Below are 24014 nucleotides of genomic sequence, written 5' to 3' on the forward strand. Positions count from 1 at the left end.
GTGATGAAAAAGTAATTTTCCAACCAATCCTCACATTTATGACCTTTACAGTTCTTCAAAGGAAAGCCGAAATAAGATGATAAGTATAGCCGTGGTTTTATTTAGCAACAATCTTGCTTAATGACTGAATTGTCGATCCTGACTGTGATCACTAAATGAGGACTACCTATATCATGGAAATCTATCTCTTATATGAATGCTGTTTTCAGCCACTCCTTCCGCATTTGAAGCAATGACTGCAAATGTGGAGAAACAAAACAACACTCTATGGAGCCTCTGGTGCTGGAGTTCTGAACATATTCACTGGCACATTGTTATATGCTATCAAATGTAAATAAACAATGGTGCTTCAAATAATTGTCTTGGGAAGCACCACTTCCATGCTGGGAGGGGTGTAGGAGATCCTGTGTGTTCTGTCTTGTTTTCCTAGGCCTGGAGGTGTTTCCTGGATGTCAGGAAAGAGCCTGGAGTAATGTTCTTTTCAATTTCCACCTGTTGTCTTATGCCACCTATGGTATTTGCTGTGAGAAGGGCATTTGTCTCCTATGCTGTTGCTTTTCTTCCTTTGTTTGGTTCTGAAGGATACTTTCTTCTCACAGACCTTCTTGGCAGGAAGATTGGTAGGAGGCTATTAGCCTGAAGGGAGTGGCCATGCTGAGACAGATAATGGGGCTAGGGTTGACCTCAATTAAGTAGATGATTATACAACTTGTGGGAAATGGAAGATTGCCAGAAGGAAGGGAAACACCAGGGACAAGCACCTCAAGAGAGAAGCTTGTACATTTTTATGCAAGTCATGACTTGGATTCCATACCATTTATCATTTCCTCCCTTTGCCCTCATTGCTGTCTGCTCCATGAATGGGGGAAAGGCTGCTGAAAACTTGTCAGTGTTTACCTGGTCCAACGGCTCATGGGATATCATGCATTGTCTGGAGAAATGGATGGGGGTTCTGCATTCCAAAAATAGTAACTTGTTACTCTGTTGATGAATGACTGATAGTTGTTATTGAGCTGTATTGTGTAGACAGGTTCCTTGCCCACACATTGACAGCCAGCATACCTGCAGTGATGGTCACTGCTTCAAAATGATAGGCATGATCAGGTGACTGAGGGGCCACCCCTTTTTACCTGAAAGTGACTGCCTACCTTAAAATTATCCTGCAAACAGCCATGTAAAATAGAGAGAGTAACCCCAAATGAATTGTAGGCTGATTGTGCTTTAAGTCATCTCACCTTTTCTCTGCCGTTGGGTCTGAGTGAGAGAGTTCTCATCCCCACTGGTTAAAGCCAAGTCTGGCTGGTTATTGTTGGCCGTATCCTTATTAACATCAAATCCAAGCTTCCTCTCGGAGCCCCATTTCTGGAGAGAACAGGGGTGGACCTCACATTCTCCCAGTGCTGGCCAATAGGACATCAGATCATTACCATCCACATCTAGGGAAGAACATTTCAGATATACAGAGGGAGAGCGCAGGACATCTCATAAATCAATACAACACTTTGCCACAGTATACATATGCTCATTCTTGAGTTGATCAAATTGTTTTCAATGCATGGAGTGAAGTTACTAGGACCGTGGCACACTAACATATTATGCTTCAGAATTACTAATTGCCCAACTGTATATTTCACACTTATACTACAAATAATATACTGGACATCACCTTGAGAATTTCTACAATTTTTTATGAATTGGAAGGGACTTTCTATATGCAGAGGAGCCATAAATTAATCGAGTTTATTGGAATAGAGACTTATATTTTACTTTACAATAAAATGGAGTTCAAAAAGATTCGCTTGTGAAAAATATACTTATTTATTTTTATCTCATTTCCAATATATATTATATATTTTAATACATATACTCTTCGCCAATCAGTTGTGAAAGTCATCTTTCTTTCTAATTCTCATGTAATATTTTGCAAACTGGGGTGGGATAATGGGAAGGATGCCTCCTGCAGCACCCTGCCAGCTGAAAACAGGCCACGTGGCTCATTTTTGGGCCGTTTTTCAGCTGTTTCTGGCACGTTTTGGCCCATTTGGGGGCTGTTTTCAGCTTATTTTGGGCCCATTTTAGCCTATTTTGGGCCCATTTTTCAGCCCGTTTTCAGCCTGTTTTTCAGCCGTTTACAACCCAGTTTGGGCCCATTTTGAGCCCATTTTTCAGCTTGGTTTTGGCCCGGTTTTGGCCAGCAGAGTGCTGCAGGAGGCCATGGAGGGTGAAAACGAGGGGCAGGAGGCTGCACATGGCCCATTTTAGCCACCAGAGTCACTGCAGGCCGCCCCCACAGGCCGGATCCCACCTGCAGGCCTTGACTTTGATGCCCCTGCTCTAGACTGACATAGTATTAATATTCACAGAATTGTAAACAGAATGATTAAAAAAAGACAAAGAAGCAAATGTGATCTTCAATCTTATTCCAAAATTTTGGAACCTATCAAAGTATGAATTTTTTTGCATTTATTGTACTTGTGCAGCAGCAGCTAAAAAAGATGTTTGCTCCAGTGGAAAGACTATAATGTACCTGGTTGGAATACTTATTTACTTCTACTATATATGAGCTGGCTTCCTATTAATGCTCTGGGAAATACGATCAATGGGATTCCATTTGTCTGAGATTTAATTGGCTGTTTAAGACGTGATGCTATTGTACTATTTACTTAATAGTTCCAACATTGATCTTTTCATTTCATTTTTTATGTTTCTTCCTTTGCTTTTTGCTTTGCATTTTTGTTTTCTGATTTATCATAAATATGCTGTGTTACTGCTTTCCCTTTTCTTTTGCTAATAGCTGAAAAAGTGCACATGCGCACACATATAAACATACAATTATACATATATATGTGTGTATATATATGTATACACACACACACACACATACTTGTGTGTATTGTTTTTATTGTAAAATATAGAGATAAAATGTAAAAGCCTCATACAACATAACGAAGTGAAATCTAGATGAACAAAGCACAGCTCCTGAGTTCATACACCATGCTATATCTGAACAGGATGATTGCAACAAGAAGCTAAAGCAGGAGGTGAATTCCCACAGTCAAGTGAACCTTGACCTTCCTACTCTGACGTTAGCTATGCTAGCATGTTGTCTCAACCCAGCCTCTGGTCATCCTGAGCCCTGCTCCCTCCCACCCCATCAACCCCTCATGTTCTCAGTGTCCTGGGACCTGCCTTTTGGTGCAGTGTCACTAGGGTTGGTGAGGAGCCTCTCACTGTGGGCTGCCCTTTTGAACGGACGCTGGAATCTGCTCCGGAGATGCACATTTTCCTCACTCTCTGAAGAGGGAATTGAGAGGCTGCGTTCTTCATCCAGGGAGAGGTCACTGTCTGAATCAGAGTCTTGATCTGGATAAGATGGGGGATATTTGAAGAGGGGGAAGAAGATTAAGGAGGAACAGCTTCCCAGGATATGAATCACTCAAAAGTTAAATAGCTTGCAAAATTGAAAGGAGGGTTGACCTTATCATCTACATTACAATCAGCATTCAAAATCACAAAGCATGTCATCAACCACATTGATGCCAAGTCAAGTCAGTGTGCCAACAAGCTGTTTCAATAAGAAAGTCCTGGTTAGGCCTGTCCCTAAGACCTGTCCTTCCTTAGGAAAACCTGCAGATACTCACAGACTTTGGTATCAGAAATATTTGATAGACAGCATCACTGATATTTCTTGTCAAGTTGAGACCTCTGCTTTAGATCCAGGGTTGAGAGCCTTCTCTTTTATACCCATTAAAAGCTATCCTTACCTGGACCTGCATCACGATGGAACATGGCTACGTCAAGGTCAGTGGGGCCAGCATGGTTGAGCAAATTGTGATCCAGAGCCGAGCCTTGATGTGCTATCATGTTCTCTCTGAAACTCATAACACAGAACATACATAGATCCATTGAGAGCTGGCAAAACCCAAAATCCCAGGCACTTCTGAGGAGTTTCAAAGCCAGAATCTATTTCAAGCCCTGAAAAACTGCTGTGCTTTAGATAAATACTTATCTGATAAATTCAAAGCCAGCAGCTACCAATCAGTCAGAACAGGGAAGGCTGAGGAAGCAAAAACAATCTCGTGCTGCATAACAGCAAAGGAAGCTGATATCTAGCACCAATGACTCTGTTGTTCTTCACGAATAGGCACTGTAATGCATCACCTGTTGGTGGCTTAGCAATAGCAGTAGCACTTAGACTTATATACTGCTTCACAGTGCTTTACAGCCCTCTCAGCCCTCTCTAAGTAGTTTATAGAGTCCCCCAACAATCTAGGTTCTCATTTTACCCACCTCAGAAGGATGGAAGGCTTAGTCAACCTTGAGCCTGGTGAGATTTGAACTGTTGAACTGCTGGCAACAGGCAGCCAGCAGAAGTAGCCTGCAGTACTGCACTCTAACCACTGCACCACCATGGCTCTTACTTGCTTCCTCCTTCTGAACTCTCATCCTGCCCTTTTGGGGAAGGATGGAGATAGGCAGACAATTAAGCCATATTTTAAGTACATATGTATCATCTTTTAGTTTACATTATAACACAGGGCATATCATAATACAACCCACACAAATCCCATTAGTAGAACAACAGTATCTTTGTCAGTTTTCAAATGACCATGAGTAAAAAGATTTACGGTGTATGGTTCAATTGTAATAATACTCATGTGTTTTCTTTCTGGAGAAACGTTTTTTTCCAAAGAAGGGGAAAGGGAAAAGAACTTGATTGATGTCAAATAAAAGTCAAGGGACACAGAGAATTTGCAGAGCCAAATTCTCCAAATTAGTGGTTAGAAAGATCTATATAGGGGATGGTAAGGCATTCTCCTGCATTCCAATCCTAAATTGTTTAGGGATTCACAGGTAAATGTCAAATATGTAAATGTGACATATTTGTAAAAATGGATTAGATGTGATGATTGATTTAAAGGGGGATTTGACATAATCATGATCATAAAGCTACCTATGGTTACAGAGGAGTAAATTGGCTTGCTACCTCCAGGGGCTACCTGACATTTTGTATAAATTGATGAGAAACGACAACAGGAAAAGGCTGACTCTCTGCTTATTAGTTTCCAAAGCTACCTGACTGGTTGGTGCAGGGAAGTGAGATGATTCAGATATGCTCATACTGTATTATCTTTTAAAGAGTGAAAATACATGTGAATTGGGGGTGGGGTGGAGAAGTTTTTTTTTAAAGCCATTGGGTCAAAATCACAATGTTTACTTCTTTGTACACTTCATCTCCCTCTGTCAACATCCATTTTGTATACCCACTAGGCCTCAATGAAATTCTAGCTGAGCATATATTGGGGAATGGAGGGAAGAACAATCAATGGGGCTCATAATGATGAGATTGGTGCATTATTACCTAAGTGGCTTTCAAAACCCTGCTCACATGCAGAATACAATATTTAAGGCTGAGGAGTCTGCTATGGACTCCAGAAGAAATGGTACCCTTACTAAGCCACAGACAATTCTCCTTAGATAAATTTATGTATTTACTTATTAAAACTTATCCCACCTTTCCATATGAAAAAACAACTAACCCAAAGCATGTATTCGGACATGCTGTGGAGAAGCTTCCTACCTGAGGTAGCCCCGCTGGCTAGAATGAGTACGGCCTGAGCGCACACTGCTAACAGACGAGATTGTGGAGGCTCCCAGAGTGATACGAATAAGGCCACTCTCCTCAAATAGTGCTGTGTTGTTGTAGGCATTGTGGCCCTGACATGGAAGAAGAACATAGGAAAGCAACAAGAGGGATCTATTTGACTCTCTGTATATTAAGGAGACAACCTATCTTGAGGACCAGCTTAAACAGTAGGAAGAAGACTTGAGTCAGTCAAGAATATCAAATCACTGGTCTATAATAATGAAGCAAACAAATACAATAAAGTGTAAAGAATAAATCAAGTGAATAAACAAGGCACTGCTTAAGGACTTTTAAGGGGAAAAGTGTATTTGAATGGGGAGACTTAGGACAAAGGAACCTCTTTTTATCTCCACCCAGTCCATACCTGGCCACTTCTGGGGGCTTCTTCGCCTTTCTTAGCCAGGCAAGCCCCTTTCCAGGCTTCCAGGAACTCCTTGTTCACTGCACAGAATAGAATCAGTGTTGCCAAACCCTGCAGAAAAAAGAGAGAGAGAGACCCACTCTGGATCATGGGAGATACTTCCAGATAGCAGCCTCCACTGGATTAGCAAGCAAGTATGCTTCTTGTCTATGGGGAATCTCAGTCATCTAGGTCATGGTTGTCCCAAAGGTGCTTTTTCAAGTGCCTTCTTGGATGAGAAGCAAAATGTCTTCAAGGAAAAAACAGAAAGTCCAGTTGCCTCTTGAAAAACCACCTTTGGGATAAGTATACTTCTCCCCACCTCTAAATAGATTTGGTTGGATAGGAAAACATTCAGGAAATACATGGGAGAAGAAGACATGAATTTTTTGGTAAATAAAATAGTAATCAACCTAAACCACTAACTTAAAGCATCCAGATCAGATGACCTATATCACCAGGAATACCTGTGGCAGTCATTCTCCAGAGTCTCAGGCCAGGATTAAAACTTAGCTCAGCCTTCCAGCCAATACCATTCATGAGATACAGGATGTGATGACCCAGGGTGTGATACAAATTAAACACAGTCACAAAAAAACAGGAGAAGCCCCTTTTATTCCTTCACGTTGCTTCCAAGTTCCAAATATCCTTGACTGGTGACAAAAAACTCCCACACAAGCAGTTACAAGAAGGAGGAAATACCATTTAAATTATAAAGAGTAAAAAACAACACAAACCAGGCAAGATAAGGGCTTGAAGATGTCCACAGATATCAGAAGACACACTGGGAAGGACGCTAAACTCAGAGAGGAACAATAAACTAGAGATATTTCCACGCTTTGTTTCCAGCACTCGCCCATACGCATGTCTGTTCTCTTACCCAGTTGTCACAGCTGCAGCCCATGAAGAGGATCAAGGCCCTCTCCTCCCCAATAGACCACATCTCTCCCATATCCTCTCCTCCCTGTATGCCCTAGGATGGAGAGGGGATGGGCCTGGATCTTCCTCTGACTGCACAGCCAGCCTCTGCCCTTCCCCAGCCTCCTCCACAACCTCTGGAGCCACACTTCCACTCCCTGTCAGCTGTTCCTCCTCTCCCTCAGAGTCAGTCTCCACCAGGGGCATGACAGAGGTGTAGATTAACAAAACTGATCATCTAGCATCCTTTTTTAATGAATGTGACACTCAAAATACTTCTTCCCTATGATATAACCCTCATATAGGAATAAGAAAACCTGTAGCCCTCCAAGGCTTGTTGAATGCTTAGCAGTCAAAGGTTAGCATAGACAATGGTGAGAAATGCTGAATTTTGTAATTTGTCAGTTTCCAGAGGGCACCTTCTCATCCCATCCCATGTGTTTAAGCTGTGTTATTCTTAAATTCTGTAGCCAGAAGAAATGTAATGATTTATTTTCCACTAGAGGGAGAAATTGTCTTATTTATGAACAATACACCAGAAAAAAAATCAGAATAGAAGCATCTTAATCTACTGTATACCTGTAGCACACTCAGTAGAGTCAAAGAAAGTCTTAATAAATTAGCAAATGAACAGTACTGAAACAAATAGGCAGCCAGTTACCATTAAGTAACTTACTGTAAACTCAGTATTTACACTAATAAAAGCATAACATGCATGCTAAAAAATAAGGTAAATATAAAAAGCAAATAAAACAAATAAAAATGCAATAAACATGCAGATGAATGCAAATGATCCCCAAATATCCTCTGAAATACTTTGGCTTTGAATGATTTCTGGAATGTCAATAAAGAAGGTGCTAATCTAGTTTCAAGAGGGAAGATATTCAGAATATGGGGACTGCCCCTGCAAAGCATTGTCTATTTATCTCTAGAGGACTTTTTCTGGGGTACATGTAAGAGGTGGGTTGTATAAGTCACCTCTATGGGGAGAAAGAGGTCCTGCAAGTAGCCAGGTGCCAAACCACATAGGGTTTTATAGATTAAACTCAGAACTTTGAGCTATACCAGAAATATACTGACAACCAATGCAGTGACTCTACAGTACAAAATAGGTGTTATATGATTATGGTGACTCTGGTCTAGCAACATACAAGTCACTGCATTTTGGGCCAATTGGAGTTTGGAGTGAACTTCAGAGACAGCCCTCATATATTCAGTAGAGTGCAGTGCAGTCACTGTTTGCCAGGGCTTTCCCTGGTGCAGCAGCTGAAGTTGGAAAAAGTCCTCTTGACCACAGCTTTCACTTGCCTATTTAGCAATAGCTGTGAATGCAGAATGAAACCCAAATTATGGACTCCCCTTTTCATAACCAGAAGTTATAACCGGAACTGATAGAAAGTCCTTCTACATGAACGTTGCCTTGCATCCTCATCAGCATTCAGATATAACGTCAAGATTTCTAGAGCGTTTTCAGCATTTTATGGGATGAAGATGTAACACTGTGTATTATCAGTGTCTTGATGATGTCTTCCCTAAATCAACAGATGACCCCTCCCAGCAATCTCATATAGATGCTAAGCAGGAGAAGAATGAAGAAAGAGTCCATATGTGAACAACCCTTGGGCTGATATTTCTTTGCTACCAGCTGGAATTCTGTTCTCTAAGGAAGACGTGGGCCCACTGAAGTACAGTGCCCCCAGCTCCAAGGTTTCACAGGATATTATGGTTGACAGTGTCAAATATTGCTGAGAAATCTAAAAGGATTGAAAAGGATGCACTCCCTCAAACCAGAACCTAACAAATATAATCAACTACAACACTGACCAATGTCATAGCCACCCCTTGCTTGAGTCTGAATCTGGACTGATCCAGCCCAAATAATCTGCTTCTTCAAGAGTGTTCTAAATCTGGCTTTCCACTAAGAACAGGTTGGAGACCAGACCAGAATTGTTCAAAATTAGTGGATCCTTGGAGTGAGGGTTCCACCCACACACTCAAGGAAGGTGGCAAATCGTCATCCTTCAAAGAGTGTTGGCCACTTTGGGGGCCCCACCCATAACATTCCTGCAGGGTACCTTAAAGGAGTCATGAGAACTTGAATCAAGTTTTTCAGTGGCAGACATAATGCTGGAAAGCACACATGATACGCCATAGGCTGAAAGGAGTTTCAGAAACACATTGCAACACCAGATTCTGTCAATGAAGAGCCGAGGTTAAGTGAATGTGAGCAATTTTATCAGCACAATATAGTCTCAGTGACCTGGCTGCAGCTCTTTCCAGCCATCTTTCCCTAATAGGGAATGGGCAACACTAAACAAGGCCACTGGATGCAATCCACAGATGCAATAAAGCATCCGCCTTCCATCTTTCCTATTGATACGGTGCAAGTTCAAGCATGAATTCATACCCACATTCAGTCAAATTCACTCTTCATTCCACCCCCTCCCCCTCACTGGCTTCTGCTATTTCATCTCTTAAGAGATTCTCCATTACTTTTAAATAATATATAGAGATTTTATTCTTCCCTTCCTCTTCACTTAATCCTTATTTTCTCTTTTTAATGATAATTAAATACTGTATATTCAGCATTTTTGTTCCAGTGGACAGACTATCATCCTTCATCACTCCATTTGCTATTTGATTGGTGCTCGTTGTCTAATGATACTTATGAAACAAAAAAAAAATATTGTACTCCTTGCTGTCTTCTGCAGGTATCCAGCTCAGTTTGAAAATTGGTTATATTGTAGACCGTTAGCATAGAAAAATGGAACAATCAGCCTAGCTCAGCACAGAAGACTACCCATGAAAACATGCAGGGAGATTTGCAGACACAGTGCCTTGGATCCAGCAATATGTCAATATCTTTAGCATAACTGAAGGAGAAATGTTTCTTAGACAGCAGCTTCAAGGTTTGCCGAGGATTTAACTCGCTCTGCAGGACAGTTGCCAGCAGAACAGAGACACCTTCCTCTCTGACGGCTCCATAGTTTTCACCCAACCACCAACCTAGTTCAGAGAGTTACCTGAAGACTGCAGAGGACAGTGTAGAGGTAGTGGAAAGCCAGGACACTGTTGTTGATAGCCAAGAGACCAAAGAGCCAAGCAGTGCTAATAACTAGAAGCAGAACGAAGGAGCTTCGCATCATCATGCTGGAGACAGACAGAGAGAAAGAACCCCCCAGAGAGGCAGACATGGACGTTAGAATATGCGGTTAAACTACAGGTTGAGACACTGTTGCAGAACTATCAGTAGTGTTAGCCCACTCATCATAGTTCAGACACGGACCCATAAAACACACCAGGAAATGGCCCCAACTTATATATGGCTCAAGCAATAAGCGAGCAGTGATAAGACTCACACTTCCTGCCTCCAGCAACATCCTTTTTGGAGAGGCAGAGGACATCTGGAAGACTGGAAAGGAGATTATAGCAAGACTGACAGCAGGCAAAGTGTTTTTATTGTTAATTAGAAGAGGAGAAACACTTATGGAGAAGGTGAACATTGATGAACAAATGTTTGCAACAAAGGTTAAGCTGCAGAGCAAGCTTTTGCCTCAGCAGACCATTGTAATTAGTTAATACTCACAGCACAGCTTTCTTCTTGGCTTCCTTTTGTCCTGGTGAGCACAGCATCTTTGCCACCAGAAGAAACATAACCCCATTCATCTGGAAACAAACTCAGCGGTTAGTGACAGTAGTTTTGGCACTAAGCAAAACAGATTGCTCACCAACTTTATCCTCCCTATGCCATTCCCCTCCAGACACACCTTCCTTGGAAGGGTGACTATCTGGTATAGCTAACATGAACAGGCCCCTGAATACAAGCCTTCTGTGCACTAATTCCTTTCTAGAATTGCGATAGACCCTCAAAAAGTGCAGAAAGTATAACAGATGCGTCCCCCAGCCCCTCCAAAAGATTCATTAATGCCAGTCTCCAGGAGTAGCATGAGAGAGATGCTAAAAGGAAAATAAAGACAAAGTGGTAGAAAGTAGAAAAAAAGAGTATAGTGTAAAAGTCCACGTAGCCATGGCAAGGAAAGGAAGCATGGGGATGGCAAATCAGGGAGCAGATAGGCTGAGGATGGAAAAGGAAGGGCTTCAGCCTAGCATCCTGGCTAAGCAAATGGACACTTTTACATGGCTATTCAGGAGTTTTGCAAAACAGATTTAATATAAATCAATCACAAGACGTGCTTACCAGAACGACAAGAGCTATGGGCCCTGCAAAACTCCAAATCAGTTTGTCATGGATGGAAATCCAGCAGAAATCTGGGTTCCCATAGCCTTCTGGATCCAAACCAACTGATAATCCTGATTAAAAGAAAAGAAAAGATAAAGTCTATACTACAATTTTCATGCCCCTGACCAAGGTAGGTTGCATATCCCTCTGGAAATGCTCCTTCTCCCTGCCCCCACACCTTGGATTTTCTTGGTTCTGATGAAGAAAAACCTGGAATGTTGCAAGCAGAACTAGTTTTACTTAAGGTTTAATTCGTCTGCATAGTTACTGAGAATCCTTGTTTGTGACATTGTTCCTAATCACCTCATAAAAGTAAACTGGATTTTGAACTGTGAAAGTTGAGAATACAATAACGAATCTTGGCACATTTTAAGGACTGGCAATCAATAAAATGTAATTTGGGCATTAAGGATTATATGCAGTTTTCCCTAAATTTGGACAAATTTCCAGCTGCACCAACTCTCTCTCCCTCCCTCCCCCTTTCTCTCACTCATACACTCATGTACACACACAAACACACACACTACAATTGATGTCATCTTCAACCAACTATGCTGGCTAGGAGGGTCATTAGGAGGGCAGCCCAATATATCGTGACAGCAGAAGCGGGATGGGAAACCGCAGCTTTACACACTATGCAGGTTTAATGTATCTACTGCAGGACCTGTACTGCCTTTCTGAATCACCCTTGTCTAATCCAGTGTTGGGACTGTAGCTACCAATTTTCCAGAATAGAATTTTGAGGATTACTAGATGAGGCGTGGCCTGGGGCTCATCGTTTCAGAAATATTTCCTTACCAGATTTCTCAATACCTTCAACAGTGGCAGAGCTTCTAATGCACTTTAAAAGTTCTTAAAAATTCAGTTGAAAGTAAGCCCATGTTGAACTGTATAGCACAGTCATTGACCATAGAACAGGAAATATTTTTATGACATTTTGTATTAAGTCATAACATGCTTTACCATAATATTATGTCATAAAACTTTTTATAAAATTTGCCAAATTTCAATTCCACAGGAGTCACGGGTCCTGGATTTTGCACACATTCTGTTTGTTAACCCTTTTGAGGTATCTTGGTTAAAAAAAAATTGCCCTGCGATGCACCTTTTCACCAATTTAACATAATCACATATGTGTAACGATCACATTTTTGCATGATATCACCACGAACATCATCTTTTGGGCATCATCACAGCTAGCTGCAGAGACTGCTGGATACTGAATGAGGATTTCAAAATATCAGATAAATATCAGACACAAGAGCTGTAGTAGCCTAGAGATCTGTGGAGCGTGCTAGAGAAAAACTGTTTTGTTTCAAGCACATCTGCACTTACCAGTGATTATGGCGGGGACCCCCCAGCCAATGGCATAATAGAACCTCATAGCTCCATAGTTAATGTTGCGAGCTTCAGTTTGCATGCGGTAAATATGAAGGCCTTGCACAAAGAGCCAAGCGAAAGTAGAGAGAAAGAAGTAGTGCAACAGGATAGCGATCACAGTGCAGAAGAACTGAAAAAGTAAAACCAACATCATCCAAATAAAGTCAACTAAACATTTTGCTTCTAGATGACTAATTTGTTCTGAATTTAATATTGCAAAATGCTTTTCCTAAATTCTTCTTTGAGTTCACGGGTGGTGGGTCTGTCAGATTACAGTGCCACATTCCCTCTGATCTAAATGGTTTTATTGACATGATTACCACTGGTGCACAGAGTGTGATGTTTGGTATTGACATCTACAGAGGAGAATCAGGTGCAAGAGTCATTTCTGGGGAGTATAAATTTGCTAAAATAATAATCAATAAAATGATCAGACATGTATAGTGACTTACATCCTTGTGTCAAACATCAAACTGCAAGTATATAATCACAACATTTATTCATGATATCACCATGAACATCATATTTTATCACAGCTAGCAGCAGAGTGTGCTGGATACTGAATGAAGATTTCAAAATATCAGATAAAACTGAATGTCTTATATCCACAATCTGGGAATGTGTTGACAGATTTATGTAGACATTTCAATATATGAGCAATTTGTTTAATTAGCATAAGTGCTGGTCTAGTCCCCAACTCACTCATTTTATAACCCCGATTTCCTACTTTTCAAGTTCTGGGAGATGAGGTCTTCTTAGGCCTACTGTTTTCCATCCAATGAAGCTCCCATTTGCTTCCTACTACGTTACCCACCAGGGCTCTTGCTTCTCTTCTTTGTTCCATCTCACCTGATTTTCAGTACGATTGATACCGAAGAGGAACAGCAACTCAGAGAAGAAGAGAGTGACAGAAATATTGCAATGGATTCCCCGAGTATTGGACTTGAGTCCTTTCAGGCATATCAGAAAGAAGAAGGTCAGCAGCAGACATAGAAGAGAAAGAGATGTCAAGGAATAAGTCACAATGGCCAGCGTCTCCAAGTCACCTTCCAGTTGCTGTAAGGAAAAACCAAACACAAGAGGATAAGTCAGGTTGCTTGTTGGCACCATAGATGTCTATTACACCAACGTCTTAAAATCATTATTCCATCATCACAATGAAAAAAACATCCCATCAAACCCATTAAAAATAAACCCCTGCTTCTTTCAAGTCAAGTTTGACTACTGGTAAGTTTGTGGACACCTCCATGTTGTTTGCTTGGCAATGATATAGCAGTTGTTTGTCACTATCTTCTCATAGAGGTACTTTTTGACTTTTAATCTTGCTAAAAGTCTAGCTTTTAATCTTGATGTTTCCTGGTAGCTTCCCACCCAAGGACTAACTAGGCTTGAACCAGTTCAGGGAAAGGATCTAGGAAAGGCCAGGCAGGTGCTGCCACCTGCTGAGGCATACATCCATATATATTTTGTTTAAAATACTTCTATCTATAATTGCTGCCTGGTAACAATTCTGCAAATGAAAACTATATATTCATCACATAGAATGATAAATGATGATGGATGCAGCAAGCAGAACAAACGTGTCAATTATGATCTTTCTAAGAAGTGAAGGAGCCATGACAGAATACGCATTACATACCTATTCAAGAATGACAAACAACATATGCAGTTAAGACAGATCAGAACCCCGCCCACACACACAAATTTCAAAAGAAGAAAACCCAAGATAAAATCTATTTCCAGATTTAAGTTCTGATAAAACACATTAGGCAAATATACTAATACTTCTCTTATTTCTCCTCATAATGATAAGGCAAAGTTGCTTGCAGGTTTCCTCCCCCCCCCACCCTTACATACATCTTCCTTAAAATTATTTTTTAAAACTGTCATCTATCTAACTAGTTCCTTTTTTTCAGCTCTGTGGTAAAAAAATGGTTGAATATTACATGGTAAGAGGAAGACATAACAGATTCTCTCATTCTTTGTAGTAAATTTAGTTCAACATTTAGTTCAACATGGATTAGCAAGCACATGAGGGACCAAATATATTCTATGATTAGAGGTAGACCTCAACTTACGACCACAATTGAGACCAGAATGGTTATTGTTAAGCAAAACAATTGTTAAGTAGGTCATGAGAGATTTTATTATCCTTTTGCCATGGTTGTTAAGTGAATCAGTGCAATGGTTAAATGAATCTTGCAATCATTAAGAGAATCAGACTTGTCTCATTGGCTGCTTGTTGTGAGCCAGTTGGAAAGGTCATAAGTTGTAATCATATGACTCTGGGATGCTGAAGCCATCGTAAATACACACCAAGTGCAATTTTGATCATGCAACAGTGGGGGGTTGCAAGTTTGAGGTCTGATTGTAGTCATTCTTTTCAGTACCATTGGAACTTTGAATGGTTGCTCAATGAATGGTTGTAAATTAAGGTGTACATCTATTTTACTGGGGCATTTTCTTTACTGGTGTCTTCACCCCTATAAAAGACATTTTCATGCGCTACTAAAAAGCAGACGCTCTTTGCTTGAAGAAACCCAGTTACCTCTCGGTGGGAGCTGTCCATCAGCACCCCAAAAGTACCAAATTGGGAGCAATGGCAGCGGACATGAGTGGTGTTTCGGTGCACAAGTTCACAATCCCGTGCTGTCCAGAAACCAGTGGGCTCAATCCTGCAGTTATAAAGAAATCCATAAAAAGATACGGTTCAAAGGAAAGATTGTTAAGGTGTGTTTTTTTTAAGATACCTCACACTACAGATACTGTGATGAATGAGAGACAATGACCATATTTATGCCAGATGTGGTTTCCACTATCATAGATTAAGTTTCTCAACCTTAGTAACCTTAATTGGCTAGGGAATGCTGGGAGTTGAGTTGAGGCCTCTAGCAGCAGATGCCTGAATTTGATTACTTTCATTCTCAACAGAGTGGATTCCACAGGCGAGACCAAAGAGAACCAATAATTTTGCCACTATGCTATCTTAATGGCCTATAGTCCATAGGAGATGAAATTCCAGAACACACCTTAAAAAGACATAAGTCTTTCCAGAAGCCTGAAGATACAAGGATACATGGCTCCATTGAAGAGTGACTTGACCCACAGTCAACTTACTGGCTAGAGTGATTCCATTGAACGCAGAGGGGCTTGCTGCGGTTGGCTGTCTCAAGCAGGCGGAATTCTAGCATGAGTGGCTCCTCCAAATTGTTCTGCAGAAAAGTGTGGTTGCTGAACAGAGATACAGTCACAATGGGGGAGTTCATCACAGGGTTTTTGGGCAACCTGTATGGAACCAAGAAGCCTTGTTACTTGGCAACACCATCAAGGCTGGATTGTTTCAGACAGCAATACTGATATCCAGTGTCACAACAATCCAATTGTGATATTGTTGATTACAAACTAATTGCCTTTATCCATAAAACAAACCACAGGCATTTAAAATTGGTAGGAACATGCCAGGCTGCAAAGAACTCAGTAGAGAAGGAAGACTAATACCTGAGGTTGCGCCGATCCACCTGGTAGCGGGCAGGCAAAAGTCCACCAAGAGTGCGATAAATGATGAGAATGAGGATGGTGATAGCAGGCTCAGGTTCTTGGACAGAATGCCTTGGGGGAGGACTTTCCATTGTGACATTGGTCTCAGTATTAATTGATGCAGTTATTGTCATGGTGGGAACTGGAATCAAGACAGCAAAACAAGAAGGAATCAATAGCACAGTTGCCTTTGAAGAAAGACAAAGGCCAAGGAAGGAAAGACCTGAGACTGTCAGTGTGTTATTTCCCAAGAATCTTAAATCAACCTTGCCAATCTGCCCGCTTCTGATGTGCTGGACTGGGGAAGATGTTATTGAGTCTAAATATCTGGAAGGTAGTTCCAGATGGGATAAGTTAGATGTATATTCAGATCTCAGCTGTATCCTCGGAACATAATAGGCCACATTCAGTCATTCTGAAGTAAAATGACCCCACCCCCCAAACTCTGGAAAGCCATCTTGTCAAATAAATGTCATAAGGCTGAGTAGGTGGTATTTCCCCATCAGGGACCAGCAGTTCAATTAGGACCTTCTCTAATGGCAGACAAAGCCTCTGGCTCCTGAGCTATTAATCACCTATGCAAGAAGTTAAGTCACAGCTCATTCTTAGTGTCCAAAAGAGACATGAAAACCCTCACCTTTTTGTTTTCTTTCCTCTATGACACCTCTCAAAGAACAGCAAAAAAAGAAAAAGAAAAAAAAAAGGAAAAGAGAGTTTCTAAAGCAATTTTTGGGAAGGATGTGGAAAAGGAGGCTACTTCTTTCAGTTGTTGTTTTTTGAACCAGGCCTGGGGGAGTTCAGAAAAAAAATTGCCACTTACCTTCTATTTTGCGGGGGGTAAGGACGGAGTGAGGGAGGACTATGTGTGTGTGGGGATCCCACATGGCTTGGCCACGGAAGAGGGTACTGTGATAACGTGGGTAGCGTCTTCTGAGATGGGTGTGATTCTCCATGCGATCAATGCTGAGCACTGTGAGGGGGGAAAAGAAAAAAAGAGGCTTCAGGCATTAGGTCTGAGAGACAATGCCATCTTCTGTCATCTGCACCTCTATAACTGTCTGGTTTGGTTCTGCAACCAAAACAACCAAACAAGAGAGACACAGACTTCAACGGATAATTAGAATTACAGAAAAAACAATTGCTACCAATCTGCCTTTCATTGAGGACCTGTATACTGCACGAGTCAAAAAGAGGGCTGTGAAAATATCTACAGACCCCGCACATCCTGGACATAAATTGTTTCAACTTCTACCCTCAAAACGACGCTATAGGGCATTACACATCAGAACAACTAGACACAAGAATGGTTTTTTCCATGCCATCACTCTGCCAAACTACTAATTCCCACAATACTGTCAACTTATTTACTAAGACTGTATTACTATTCTTCTTCTGACCTTCCTAGTACTACCTCCTCCCACTTATGATTATAACCATGTTACTTGTAACTTTACAATTTATATTTTATTTGTTTTCCTAGTATGTTTTGATTGCATATTAGTAACCTATGTATGATTTGATTGCTTATAATAACCTATGATTATCACTAAGTGTTGTATTTTATGATTCTTGATGAATGTATTTTATTTTTTCTTATGTACACCAAGAGCATATGCACAAAGACAAATTCCTTGTGTGTCCAATCACACTTGGCCAATACAGAATTCTATTCTATTCTATTCTATTCTATTCTATTCTATTCTATTCTATTCTATTCTATTCTATTCTATTCTATTCTATTCTATTCTATTCTATTCTATTCCATTCCATTCCATTCCATTCCATTCCATTCCACTCCACTCCATTCCATTTCATTCCAATTTAAACAGACGTTAACTGTATCTATGGCTGTGGGTAGAAATGGCTGGCCTCTTTCCTTTATGACGAACAGGTAGTCCTTTCCTTTATGAAGAACAGGTAGCTTACAGATGGCTTTGTTTAATGTTCAAAATTATGACAGTACAAAAGAATAGCTTTGCAACTAATTCTCACATGCAGTCACACGATTTCCCTTCAGGCACTTTGCAACTGGTATGCATTTACAACCATTGCAGCATCCCATAGTCACTTGATCACCATTCGTGTGCTTTGCAACTGGCCTGCCACAATCAGAGTTAATAGAGTAGGCGGAAATAACATTTAAAGTGTGGGCACGCTTAACAACTGAAGAGGGAGTGAGATCTTAAGCCTGTCACAGACATGTGTGATGTTTTGTTTATCAAATGCAGCACTTAACAGCAGAGTCACTGGTCTCAGTACTGGGCACTAAGTGAGGATTACTTATATATTTTATGCTCACAGGCTACTTTGCAAAGTGCTTTTTTAATCGTAGAGAGCCACACAAAGAGAAAATTCACTGCATTAGGATTGTTATACAAAATAACATACCTATAATGTTCATGGGAACACTGAACTGAATGCTGCAACTGAATGCTGAACTGAAGAGGAAGATGTTCATTTCAAAGCTTAGCTATTCAGTTCACAGCTCCAAAAATAGGAGAAAAATATCATTAAAAATGTGCCTAGAAGAAGAACTTCCAAGAAGACTTGAAAAAATGCACACAAATATTTATATTTCAGAAATTTACATAAGCAGGTGTGTGTTGATGTTTTTAAAGGGATGAAACAGAAGTCCTGTAGTCAAATATGTATTTTGATAAAAATAGAAATGAAAGTATTTCCAGTCTGTCTAATCCTCTTTAGGCATTCGTCCAAGCATGTGGTGAGAGAGCAAGTACTCCAATAATCTGTATCTCCTTATGTTCAACCAGAAGTCTAATGGATAACAGTATTTGTATTGTTTGATCCTAAGAATAGCTTTCTGCTCAGACTGCAGTGGAGGTATTCGGAGTCATACAAATTGCAGATTTGTCCAAGGCCGGGAAGATTCAGGGACAAAGGGAAAACATTTTTGCATTAGATGTGAGAAATGTGTGAGACTGTGTGATTGCTTAGGAACACTTTACATATGAGTAATAAAGTTACCCCCGTGAGGTATGAATATGTACATATTTATATTTAAAAATAACTCTGGAAGTGACTCTCACTTATTATTCTGTTATATCCACTTTGCAGGAGCTTGCCCAGAACACTAAGAAGAAATATGTTCTTGTGCAGCTTAAAAGGTATATGCAAGTCTGATCTCCACTGACTGAGTCTTTATATGCAATGACGGAAGTGTCTATAAGATTGGAAGCATTCATCAAAACCTTGCATCACTCTAATGCAATCTCTGCCCCTTCCTACATGCCTGCAATACCTCAGTGCCAACACAAAAGGAGTTTGCATTACAATGGTATAGTGCTGCATTTGTCATTTGGCTTCCTTCCCTTCCTCAGGATCCTGCCACGAATTCAGGAATGTATCATCCATCCGTTCTAAATGAGGGATGCACCCTGCCTTGCAGCTTCCAAAAACCAAGCATTCTTGTGGCTACAGTGCAAGTGCGGAGAGCAATTCCCTAAAGCAAAGGACAAGCAATGCCCTGTGGAATCTGTTTAATACAACATCGCTTTGCAACTGATCAGGCTGGCCGTCTCACGTGGATCAGCACAGCCTCAAATTGTAAGTTAGCGTCTCTGATCTCTGCCAGCTGACTGGAGCCATCACCGTTTTGCTGGTTATTGTACAGAAAGGGTGCCTGTCACTTTTCCTTTCCTACTTCTTTTCTGAACGTCCTTTTCAAGCCCGTCTTCCTCCTGAATGTCTAACGGTCCCTTCATCCCATGTGCTAGAAACAGATCGAGAAGCTTCTTCTTTCCCGTTCCATTCAAATAATAACCCTGTCTGCTCGCTTTTGATAAAAGTGCAAGACAGCAGAGAATTCTTAATAATGCTTTAAAAAGTCCTGTTGTATCCTAGTACTGAACCGTTCAGCAAATCCTTAGCTGCCTGGAAGCCAAGAGTTCCACGGTCACGGATTGCTAGAGAAGCACAGTCAGTTCATACTGACCTCAAGAAGGATGGGGTCCATGAGCTATTCTTCCGACGTTAGCACAGGGTGAAGATTTCCTCCCCTGACCTGGCTTCTACTTACCAATATTGGGGGTCACCACACCAACAGGATTGAGGTAGGTGAGCTTCATGTTGCTGGCCAAAGTGCCTGAGTAGTCCTTCAGCTGTTCCATCAGAGCTGCAGTTCCCTGATCATTTTGCAACAACGTGTCCCAGTGCTCCTGGTTTTCCAACGCCAGAACTGAACTGCCAGCCTGGAGGAGGTTCTAAAGAGAAGATCAACGTTTAGGTAGATTTCAATCAACATAACCACCCTCTCCACTGCCTTTAACCACACATAAAAACACAGGTGCAGTACAGACCAGAGTTTCTAACACTGGCAATGTTAAGATGTGTGAGCTTCAGAATTCCCCAACCATCCTTAAGAAATCCACACACCTTAAATACGGATATAGACTTTTGCCCTAGTCCCACAATGAGTCCCTGCTATGAAACGCTTCTAAATTTCGAACATTAATGGCATATATAGGCCAATAACACAAGGCATTCCATTGCTCTTGGATAGTACATAACTGAAATAAATTTAGTTTAACTCCTGGAACTTACATCTGGCTGAATATCATAAGAATGCGTGTACACATTTCTTTATTCAGTTAATTTGTAAAATGGGGTCTTTTTGGAAGAATAATAACTGGTGAGCGTTTTAAAATGAAGTTTTAATCATACTACTCTGAGATTTTATAAGAATCTAGATCAGGCAGGCTTGTTCTTTTCTATTAAATTATCTTTTACCTTCAGAAAACCATGGGTTTTTTTGCGGGGTGTCTGTAGCATTGCATCTCAGAGCTTTCTATTCATGTCACCAGAAACCCCTGGATACTTTCTTAAACTAAAAAAACCACCACTCTTAACAAGTTTTATGGCACAAACAAAAGCTTGTTGGCTTTCTAAACATTTTGTCCAAACAAAAGTGTTGCTCCCCAAAGACCCCTTTTGGTCTTAGTATGTAATCATTTTGTATGAAAAAGAACAAAAGTATATCAATTGGTTGACATAAGAGAAAGAAGAGGCTAATTGCTTAAAAAAAGACCCCACAGATAAGCAAACCAACAACTCACGCTATCAGGTTATAGTGTTTTTAAATAATCATTTCTAATTGCCTAGCCATCCTTCTCCACACTTATATATATTTATCCTGAGGCTTTGAAAATTATGGAAACCTAAAGCTACCAGATCTGGTCTGTAAAGAGCCAACTATCTACTGCTAGATGAAAGCAAATAAGTAATGAAAAATCAAACTATTCTTAAAATGATTTAAACTTGGGGCCAGGGTGCCTAGTCTAATCAACATTTTCTTGGGTTTCATTCCAAGTGAGGCATAGAATGAAGCTGCTAGATAAAGAGTGTGAAATGCCTATTCCAAGTTAATTTGTGGCACCTACAATGTGCTTGGGATGGGGCAATAAAAAATCCTTTCCCCCAGGTATTCTTAGCTTTAAAAATGTCTGTTCTTTTTAGATCTCCTATATAGATTTTGCTATTTGGATTTTTTTCTTTACACTGTTTGGATTTTAATTGCATTTTATACCTTTATATGATGACTTCTACTATATTGTAAACCACTCCAAAACTATAAAAACTATATTCAGCAGCAGAGAAATATTGTTTACAGGAGAAAAAGCAGGATGTTGGGGAATTGTAGGGCAGCATTTACTATAGCTAATGGCACTAGTTTAATATCATACAGCAGTGGTGTCAAACTCATGTCGTCACGTTGTCGTTACGTGATGTATTTCAACTTCCCCCCCTTCGCTAAAATGGGGGTGGGCGTGGCCAACACATGATGCATCCGACCCACATTTCTCAAGGATTCTTAAGGCATTAAAAATAACTGCTGATAGGACACTTTATTCTGAATTCCTAGAGGTCTTCCATCAGTTGTATATCCTGGGCTCACTTTACTAAAACTCTCATAAATATTCACACTGTTCTTCAAGGGAAAAGCCTACTTAATAGGATTCTGTGTCACTTTTACAATATCACAACTGAAAAGGGGTTCTTACCTCATTGAAGTGAGCATCCTGGGTAGCAGTCAGTCCAAAACCATGCTGTCTGCTCTCAAAGGCCATCAAGTGAGAAAGCAGGCGGTAGGTAATATGAATATCATTCCCAAAGTAAGACTCCATCTGTTCCGTCACTGCCCGTAGTTGATGGGCCAGCTTTTTTGCTTCTATGGTGTTCAGTTCTGTTTCGTTCTTCTCCAGGCTTTCCAGCTATCAGAAAAGAAGAGGGTATTCTCTCTTTACCCCTCAGAAGTGAATGTTTGTCTCCATCTCCTTCATTAAACAGGGGCATATTAAACAGAGATGAAGGAAACTTCTCAAGTTACTGATGGAAATCTGAAATCTGGATTCTGGACTCTGATATACATTGTTGGCAGAAAGTACCATGGGAATATCAGTTGGCTTCTGAGATGCTGGTCATCACTTTTCAAGCCTTCTATCATTCAGGGCCTGAATATTTTTGAGACCTCATTATCTGAGTTGAACTTCCCTGTCCAGTAAGATTTGGGAGAGGTAGCTTGATAATGGTTCCACTGTCAAGGAATCCAATCAACAAGGACTCTGCAGTTGAACCTTCTTGGTAATAGCCTTCTCTGTTGGAACCATCTAACTTTAGATAATGGGCCATGCCTTCCTACCACCTTTTTTTGAAAACTATATAAAAAATAATTCTTCAGAATGGAATTTAGGAAGAGTTCCAGCATCCCCATGGTCATATGATCAAAATTCAGGTGCTTGGCAACTGTGTCATATTTATGATGGTTGGAGTATCCAGGGGTGATGTGATCACCTTTTGCAACCTTCTGAAAAGCAAAGCCAGTGGGGAAGTCGGATTCACTTAACAACTGGGTTACCAACCTAGCAGCTTAACGGTGGTAAGAAAGGTCATAAAATAGGACAAAACTCACTTAGCAAATGTTTCACATAGCAACAGAAATTTTGAGCTCAATTGTGGTCGTAAGTTGAAGACTACCTTTGTTGCTGTTAAATGCATTTATTTTTGTTACCCCTGTCCTTCCTCTTACTAATACAGTAAGCGTTAATAAGCTGACAAATGATATGTATGTTGTTAATATAAATATTAGACTTTCAAGGGGTATCCACAGACAATCATTTCATTGTGGGAGCTAAATTCCCCCTTATTACTCAAATGCCCTCATCCAACATAAATATCTAACTAATTATACAAAAGAAATAGAAGATCCTCTCTGCAAGGAGACAGTTTTCCGCTTTCCTAATTTCAGATTAACTGCCTTTTGGGACTCAATTGAGTGGTGAATTTGTTTTCCCAAGAAGGCAGAGTTTATAGCCTCATTCATTTTAATCTCAAAGACAAGCTTTGTACTTTGAATGCTCTCTTTGTACTAACAACCACCGCTTGGACTGCTAATAGAAACAATTTGTCCAGTTTCCCCAACCCTGGTTTTACAGAAAGAATATTTACGATTCCTACCTAAATTGGGGTGTTTTTGTATTGAATTCTCAGTAGATCATCTCATATAACTATCACATTTCTGGAAAAGCACAGTACATGGGAAAACAGGTGAATGGAGAGAAGGAAGGAGAGAGGAGAAATGAGGAGACAGAGAGAGAGACAGAGAGAGAGACAGAGAGACAGAGAGAGATGTACCAATGTTGAGAGCTCCTTAAAAGCAGGGGAAGTGCAATTGAACAGATCCGGTTCCAGCCAGCCTCTCTCCTGGTCACAATATCGAACCGCTGCACCTGAGTCGAGACAAAATGTCAACTTAAAAGTGGAAACTTACAAATAGTGGTAATTGGAAACCACAGCTCTTTTCCTGTGGTTGCTGCCCAGGAAAGGAGCATCAGGGCTAAAACCCACAGCACTAGACCAACAGCGTGATTTTGTCAATG

The 24014-nt window shown here is 40.6% G+C and overlaps 1 protein-coding gene across 1 annotated transcript in view; it reads right to left on the reverse strand.

Moving 5' to 3' along the window:
* Positions 1-24014, reverse strand: part of CELSR3 (cadherin EGF LAG seven-pass G-type receptor 3) — a 147951-nt gene that overhangs the window by 46606 nt on the left and 77331 nt on the right. The window contains exons 18-34 of the mRNA XM_087954169.1: positions 23770-23864; positions 22140-22349; positions 20159-20342; positions 16943-17092; positions 16084-16264; positions 15703-15870; positions 15134-15260; positions 13435-13641; positions 12541-12715; positions 11164-11276; positions 10552-10631; positions 9989-10115; positions 6012-6119; positions 5582-5718; positions 3765-3871; positions 3190-3363; positions 1236-1436 (exon numbers count right to left, since the gene is read on the reverse strand). Of these exons, the coding sequence (XP_087810295.1) occupies positions 1236-1436; positions 3190-3363; positions 3765-3871; positions 5582-5718; positions 6012-6119; positions 9989-10115; positions 10552-10631; positions 11164-11276; positions 12541-12715; positions 13435-13641; positions 15134-15260; positions 15703-15870; positions 16084-16264; positions 16943-17092; positions 20159-20342; positions 22140-22349; positions 23770-23864 (2544 nt within the window). The remainder of the gene's footprint in view (positions 1-1235; positions 1437-3189; positions 3364-3764; positions 3872-5581; positions 5719-6011; positions 6120-9988; positions 10116-10551; positions 10632-11163; positions 11277-12540; positions 12716-13434; positions 13642-15133; positions 15261-15702; positions 15871-16083; positions 16265-16942; positions 17093-20158; positions 20343-22139; positions 22350-23769; positions 23865-24014) is intronic.

Source organism: Notechis scutatus, chromosome 2 (assembly GCF_049901735.1).
Source record: "Notechis scutatus isolate UNSWTSFEM ecotype Mainland chromosome 2, rNotScu1.2, whole genome shotgun sequence".
Lineage (NCBI taxonomy): Eukaryota > Metazoa > Chordata > Lepidosauria > Squamata > Elapidae > Notechis > Notechis scutatus.